This window comes from Mobula hypostoma, chromosome 3 (assembly GCF_963921235.1).
Source record: "Mobula hypostoma chromosome 3, sMobHyp1.1, whole genome shotgun sequence".
Lineage (NCBI taxonomy): Eukaryota > Metazoa > Chordata > Chondrichthyes > Myliobatiformes > Myliobatidae > Mobula > Mobula hypostoma.
This window is the reverse complement of record NC_086099.1, coordinates 107363341-107370954: the sequence shown is the minus strand read 5'-3', so window position 1 is coordinate 107370954 and position 7614 is coordinate 107363341. Positions and strand designations below refer to the sequence as shown.

Sequence of the window (7614 nt, the reverse complement as noted above, 5' to 3'; positions counted from 1 at the left end):
CATTTAATAAACAATACTTCAGGGTTAGCAAGGACTGGACTGAATACTCCAGTTCATGTTGGTTCCCAATTTTTGTCCATTCCAATTTGTGCTTTCAGTTAAACTGAACAAAATGAAACCTTGTAAAAGCTAGTACAATTCTCACAAGTTAGTTTGGATATAAATGCTCCACATCTCCCCAATTTACCTGTTGACTTAGAGCCTGGATGAAGTGATCTTTATGAGAAAGAAAGGTTTTTTGCTTACTGAATGTGCTGTTCCTAGCACAGCTGAAATGATGCATCTGTATTGCTTCTGTCCCACAACAGGGCACCACTGAATGACCAAAACATGAAGGAGTATAAATAAAGAAGTATTTTCAACAAAGAGTTCCTAGTCCAGCAGAATAGAAACTGCTAGATCTGAAAGAAATTCAAAATGTCTCTGCATTTTATTTTGTGCAAAATATTTGCAGCAAGATCAAATCTCCTATAAAATGCCTTCAGCCCTTTAAATGATGGACGCAATTACCATCGTTTTCTCCACTTGTGTTATTGCTCAGTAATTTATGGAAGTACCACACTGAGGTTGCTCTCTTAGTCCTTGAGTTCCTGAAATACCCCTGTTGTTAGAGAGCGAATTTGGAGGGTTCCTTCACAGGGAAAGAGATGGAGAACAAGGGATGTGTGATACTCCTTCAGCAGACTTCTGATCCCAACTCCTTATAGGTTAGTCATACGTTCAATCCAAGGCACAAAAGCAGAGACTCTGGTGTAGACACCTGGGGTTTCCTTTATACCACAGCCATGTCCCCAAGAGGTCACACCAAACACTACCCAGCGACCTCCTGCTCTCTCACACATCAGTGGTCCGCCACTATCTCCTTGGCAGCTGTCTACTCGCTTGTGGTCCAGTAAGTTTCCAGCACAGAGCATCCTGCCAGTGAACCTCTGCCTGTAGCGCCCCTCACAACGCCTTTTGGGAAGCAATGGGATGGCAGCCTGCTGCAGGGTCTTTGAATAAGCTCTTCCTGCGGCAGAGGACAGAAAGTCGTTATTGCTCTTGTGAAATTTTTGATACACCACTCTACCATTCGACATTTTATGCAATGTCTGAACACACTTTCCATGCAAAATAAAAGGAAGCCATTTGGCCCATTTAGTATATAAAACCTACAACTTGTAGAGGCATGAAAAGAAATAGCATTTTGAACTCACAGTTTTAAATAATTAAATACCTAAAACATGGAACTGCACTCTCAACTCTCCAATAATTGATGACAAAGCAGAACAGCCAGTCTAGGCTCACATATGAAGGGGCCTGGTTACTTGAGTTATATTGTTATATAACAGATTGCAGTGAATTTCCTTGCTCATGTGAAGCTCACAAACAGTATACATTGTAATAATAAATAAAACAATAAATGTAGGAACAAGTACAATTACAACAGAGTGTACAGTAGTGTAAAAATGCTAACATACAATGAGCCAGCAATGTTTGTACATATTTTCCAGCTGGAATGATAAAGGCTAATATAAGCAGGTGTTTGGGGCTTTCACCTGAAATGGGCAGGTGAAAGTTGGGAAGAACAATATCCTTTTCTGCACTCTTACCTGAAATTAGAATGCCCTAAATACAGTTGACAACGAGCTGTTTTCAGGATAATCAAGGCTTTAAAGGTTCAAATGCCGAAGCTCTTTCAAAAAGTATGTGCCACCAAAATTTTCCATGAAAACTATACAATTATAAATAGGGATGAGAGAATGAGTTATCTTTGAGTTCCATTACACGTGCTAAGGTTTGGATAAAGTCCTTGTCTGATCAATTCCTTTTCTACCCAATTGCTTCTAATATATTTCACTGGACTTCTTTTTGGAGCCTCTCCATGCAATATAACAGTGTTGTGGTGACCCACTTTCTGGCACACACGAACCGGCTCACAACAGCGCGCGCCCAAAAAGGGCGCCAGGCCATCTTCACCAGCAGGGGGAAAATCCCGTGCGCAGAAAGGGTCTGGGAATATGCATTCCCCACAGCAACCCCGCCTAGGGAGGGCGGGAACAGGAAGGCTTTAAAGCGGGCCGCAAAGTTTGAATAAATCTCTTTCATCGCAACTCTAACTCACCGACTCCGTGTGGTTATTCTAGCGCTGTGTGTAGCACATCGCTACAATTGGTGACCCTGACGGCCCAAACGATATTTAGACCAGAGATGACCGACGCTGCATCTGTTCATGCAGTTTCGTTAAAACTGCCAAGCTTCTGGACGCTGCGACCCCAATTATGGTTCGAACAAGCAGAAGCACAATTCCACATTCGGCAGATAACCTCGGAGTCCACTCGCTACTACTACGTGCTGAGCTCACTCGACCAGGAGACTGCTGCACAAGTTGAGGAGTTTATACAGTCGCCCCCGGAGGACGGCAAATACACAGCATTCAAAGCCCTGCTCATAAGGACTTTCGGACTCTCACGGCGCGAACGAACACGCCGCTTAATGCACCTGGATGGTTTGGGAGACAGGCTGCCGTCAGCATTAATGAACGAGATGCTGGCCCTGGCTGAAGGACACAAACCCTGCCTCATGTTTGAGCAGGCGTTCCTAGAGCAACAGCCCGAGGACATATGCCTGCTGCTGTTCGACGCAGATTTCAGCAACCCCCGGGAGGTGGCAGCCCGAGCAGATGTGCTGTGGAATGCCAGGAAAGAGAGAGGGGCATCCGTCGCACAGATCACCAAGCCGCGTGCCCAACGACAGACCAGACCAGGCCTGGCAGCAGAGCCTACAAAACCCGGCGACGGGAGTGAGGAGCCCAACGAACAATGGTGTTTCTACCACTAGCGGTGGGGCACAGAGGCCTGCCGCTGTAGACTGCCCTGCAAATTCCCGGGAAACGCCAGGGCCAGCCACCGCTGATGGCTACGGCGGCTGGCCATCAGGACAGCCTCCTGTATGTCTGGGACAAGCAGTCGGGACGCCGCTTTTTGGTCGACACCGGAGCGGAGATCAGCGGCTTACCTCCAACGAGTTACAACACCCGCAACAGAGAACCGGGACCCACCCTGAGGGCCGCTAATGGCAGCACAATACGAACCTACGGCACCCGCACGGTGCGGCTACAGTTCAGCTCCAGCCGGTTCACGTGGGACTTCACACTGGCCACCGTGGCCCAACCACTGCTGGGGGCAGATTTTCTACGAGCCCACAGCCTGCTGGTCGACCTGCAAGGGAAGCGATTAGTCCACGCCAAGACTTTTCAAACGTTCTCCCTGGGTGAAGCACAGTTGCCAGCCCCACACCTGGACTCCATCACACTGTCCGACGATGAATTCACCAGGGTCCTGGTGGATTTCCCATCAGTACTGACACCGCAGTTCACGGCAGCCATGCCCAAACACGGAGTACAGCACCACATCCCGACCCAGGGACCACCCCTCCATGCCCGTGCTCGAAGGCTTCCCCCGGACAAGCTCTGACTGGTGAAGGAGGAGTTCAAGAAGATGGAGGAATTAGGGATCATACGACGGTCCGACAGCCCATGGGCCTCCCCGCTTCACATGGTGCCCAAGGCAACGGGGGGGCTGGAGACCATGCGGTGACTACCACAGACTGAACGAGGCTACAACGCCAGACCGCTACCCTGTGCCGCACATTCAAGACTTCGCAGCAAACCTACACGACGCAAGGATCTTTTCCAAGGTAGACCTCGTCCGGGGATACCATCAAATCCCTGTACATCTGGACGACATCCCCAAAACAGCACTTATCATCCCGTTCGGACTTTTCAAATTCCTCCGAATGCCGTTTGGTCTAAAGAATGCCGCACAGACTTTCCAGCGGCTAATGGACGTGGTGGGACGTGACCTGGACTTTGCATTCAGCTATTTGGACGACATCCTCATAGCCAGCAGTAGTCGGCAGGAGCATCTGTCCCATCTCCGCCAGCTCTACTCCCGCCTGAGCGAATTCGGCCTTACAATCAATCCAGCCTAATGCCAGTTCGGACTCGACACCATCGACTTCCTGGGCCACAGGATTACTAAAGACGGAGCAACCCCGCTGCCCGCCAAGGTAGACACGGTCCGCCACTTCCCCCGACCCAACACAATCAAAGGCTTACAGGAATTCGTGGGTATGGTGAATTTTTACCACCGTTTCCTCCCCTCAGCAGCCCGAACCATGCGCTCCCTGTTCACCCTGATGTCGGGTAAGGGCAAGGACATTACCTGGAACGAAGAGGCTGCAACCGCTTTCGTTAAAACCAAAGAAGCCTTAGCAAACGCCGCGATGCTAGTGCACCCCAGAACGGACGTTCCTACTGCCCTCACGGTGGACGCATCCAACACAGCTGTCGGTGGAGTGCTGGAACAACTCATCGAGGGTCGCTGGCAACCCCTGGTGTTCTCCAGTAAACACCTACGACCACCCGAACTCAAATACAGTGCTTTCGACCGGGAGCTATTGGCACTATACCTGGCACTCTGGCATTTCAGGTACTTCTTAGAAGGTAGGCCCTTCACCGCGTTCACAGACCACAAACCGCTTACCTTTGCGTTCACTAAGGTGTCCGACCCCTGGTCGTCCCGCCAGCAACGACATCTGTCCTACATCTCCGAGTACACGACGGACATCCGGCATGTCTCTGGAAAGAACAACGTCGTGGCGGACGCACTTTCCAGACCGATCATACAGGCCCTGTCCCAGGGGATGGACTATGCAGCGCTGGCAGAGGCACAGCAGGCAGACACTGAGATCTCCAGTTACAGGACTGCAGTCTCCGGTTTACAGCTTCAAGACCTCCCCGTAGGCCCAGGTGAGAGGACCCTACTATGTGACGTAGCTACCGGCCAACCCCGCCCCGTCGTCCCAGCAGCCTGGCGCCGGCGGGTTTTCAAGTCCATTCACAACTTAGCGCACCCCTCCATCAGGACAACCGTCCGGCTGGTCGCCAACAGGTTCGTGTGGCATGGACTTCGTAAGCAGGTCAGTGAATGGGCCAAAACGTGCATGCAGTGCCAAACGGCCAAGGTGCAGCGGCACACCAAGGCTCCGCCGCAGCAGTTCGAACCCACCCGCCGGAGGTTCTACCACATTCATGTGGATATCGTGGGGCCCCTGCCAGTGTCGCGAGGAGCGCGGTACCTCCTAACGATGATAGACCGGTTCACCAGATGGCCAGAGGCAGTCCTGCTCACCGATACCACCTCCGAATCCTGTGCTCGAGCACTGATTGCAACCTGGGTAGCCCGCTTCGGGGTACCGGCCCACATTACCTCCAACAGGGGCGCCCAGTTCACCTCCAGCCTGTGGTCGGCTATGGCCAGCCTTTTAGGAACACAGCTACACCACACAACTGCCTACCACCCACAGTCGAACGGACTAGTGGAGCGCTTCCACCGTCACCTGAAATGGGCTCTCATGGCCCGCCTGGAGGGGCCTAACTGGGTGGACGAACTTCCCTGGGTCCTGCTCGGAATCCGCACGGCGCCCAAGGAGGATCTACACACCTCGTCGGCCGAGTTGGTGTACGGCGCGCCCCTGGTCGTCCCAGGAGAGTTCATACCAGCCCCAAGGGGGCAAGAGGAAGAACCCACAGCAGTCCTGGACAGACTACGGGAGAGGCTCGGTAACCTGGCCCCCATCCCCACTTCACAGCACGGACAGAGCCCGACCTGCGTACCCAAAGACCTGCAGAACTGTAAGTTTCTTTTTGTACGATGGGGCGGACACCGGGCACTGCTACAGCGGCCCTACGAGGGACCGTTTAAGGTGATCAGGAACAACGGGTCCACGTTCGTGCTGGACATTGGGGAGAAAGAGGAGGTTTTCACGGTGGACTGACTCAAACCGGCCCATGTGGACTTGGTGTAACCGGTCCAGGCTCAGGCACCGCGGCGCAGGGGCGGACCTCCCAAACAGAGGCCGATCCAGACTGTGGACATTGGGGGAGGTATCGCCGGTTCTGGGCGGGGGGGTTATGTGGCGACCCACTTTCTGGCACACACGAACCGGCTCACAACAGCGCGCGCAGGCAGAGGGCCGGCCCCAAAAAGGGCGCCAGGCCATCTTCACCAGCAGGGGAAAAATCCCGCGCACAGAAAGGGTCTGGGAATATGCATTCCCCACAGCAATCCCGCCAAAGGAGGGCGGGAACGGGAAGGCTTTAAAGCGGGCCGCGAAGTTTGAATAAATCTCTTTCATCGCAACTCTAACTCACCGACTCCGTGTGGTTATTCTAGCGCTGTGTGTAGCACATCGCTACAGTGTCAAATTTAAATCGTTTTCACTAGTGAGCACTCTGGCATGCAGATAAATAAGGTCTCATAACTGAGTTGGGTCTAGTTGTACCAGTACTGGGGTCAATTCCTATATCCATCTGCCAAGTGCACGTGTAATCCAAATTCACTCCCATAGTGCCTGAATATTCATTTTTTACCAAGGTACTGATGTTCATGATTTCAAAGTAAATTTAATATCAAAGTAGATATGTCACCATATACAACCCTGACATTCATTTTTTGTGGGCATACTCAATAAATCCATAACGGAATAGTGGCCATATATAACCTTTATATGCTTATATAGATAACCAATCAATGAAAAGTCACATCAACTGGGTGCTCAATAAATGTGCAAAAGACAACAAACTGCAAATACAAAAAAAAGAAGTAATGATAATAAATAAATAAACAATAAGTATTGAGAACATGAGATGAAGAGTTCTTGAAAGTGAGTCCATAGGTTGTGGGAAAATTTCACTGATGGGGCAAGTGAAGATGAGTGCAGTTATCCACTTTGGTTCAAGAGTCTGATGGTTGATGGGTAATAATTATTACTGAACCTGGTGGAGTGAGTCCTGAGGCTTTTGTACCTTCTTCCTGAAGACAGCATGTCCTGGGTGGTAAGGGTCACTGATAATGGATACTCGTTTCCTGCGACAAAGCCCATGTAGATTACTGAATGGTGGGGAGTGCTTCATCCGTGTTGCACTGAGCCACATCCACTACTTTATGTACTTTTGCATTGGCGTTTGCATGCCAGGCTTTGATGCAGCCAGTCGATATACTCTCCACCGCACACCTATAGAAGTTTGTCAAAGTTTTAGATGTCATGCTGAATCTTCGTCAACTGCTAAGGAAGGAGAGTTGCTGCCGTGCTTTCTTCATAATTGCACTTTTGTTTTGGGCCCAAGATAGGTTCTCTTAAATGTCACCACTGAGGAATTTAAAGTTTGCTGACCCTCTCCACCTCTGATTCTCTGATGAGGACTGGCTCATGGAACTCTGGTTTCTTCCTCCTGAAATCAATAACCAGCTCCTTGGTCTTGCTGCCATTGGGTAAGAGATTATTGTTATGGCATCACTCAGCCAGATTTTCAATCTCCTTCCTATATGCTGATCCATAACCACCTATATAGACTATTACAGTGGTGTCATCAGCAAACTTGTAAATGGCATTGGAGCTGTGTTTAGTCACATGGTCATAAGTGTAAAGTGAGTAGAGCATGGGGCTAGGCAAAAAGCCTTGTGGTGCATCGGTGCTGATGGACCATAAGACCATAACACCAGAAGATATCGGAGCAGAATTAGGCCATTTGGCTCATCGAGTCTACTCAGTCATTTTATCATGGCTGAT

General features: G+C 50.4%; 1 protein-coding gene across 1 annotated transcript in view; it reads right to left on the bottom strand.

The window, feature by feature from the left end:
• Positions 1-320: 320 nt before the first annotated feature.
• prss12 (serine protease 12) overlaps positions 321-7614 on the bottom strand; it is a 165725-nt gene continuing 158431 nt past the window's right edge. The window contains exon 13 of the mRNA XM_063043572.1: positions 321-1009. Within this exon, the coding sequence (XP_062899642.1) occupies positions 702-1009 (308 nt within the window). The 3' untranslated portion in view covers positions 321-701. The remainder of the gene's footprint in view (positions 1010-7614) is intronic.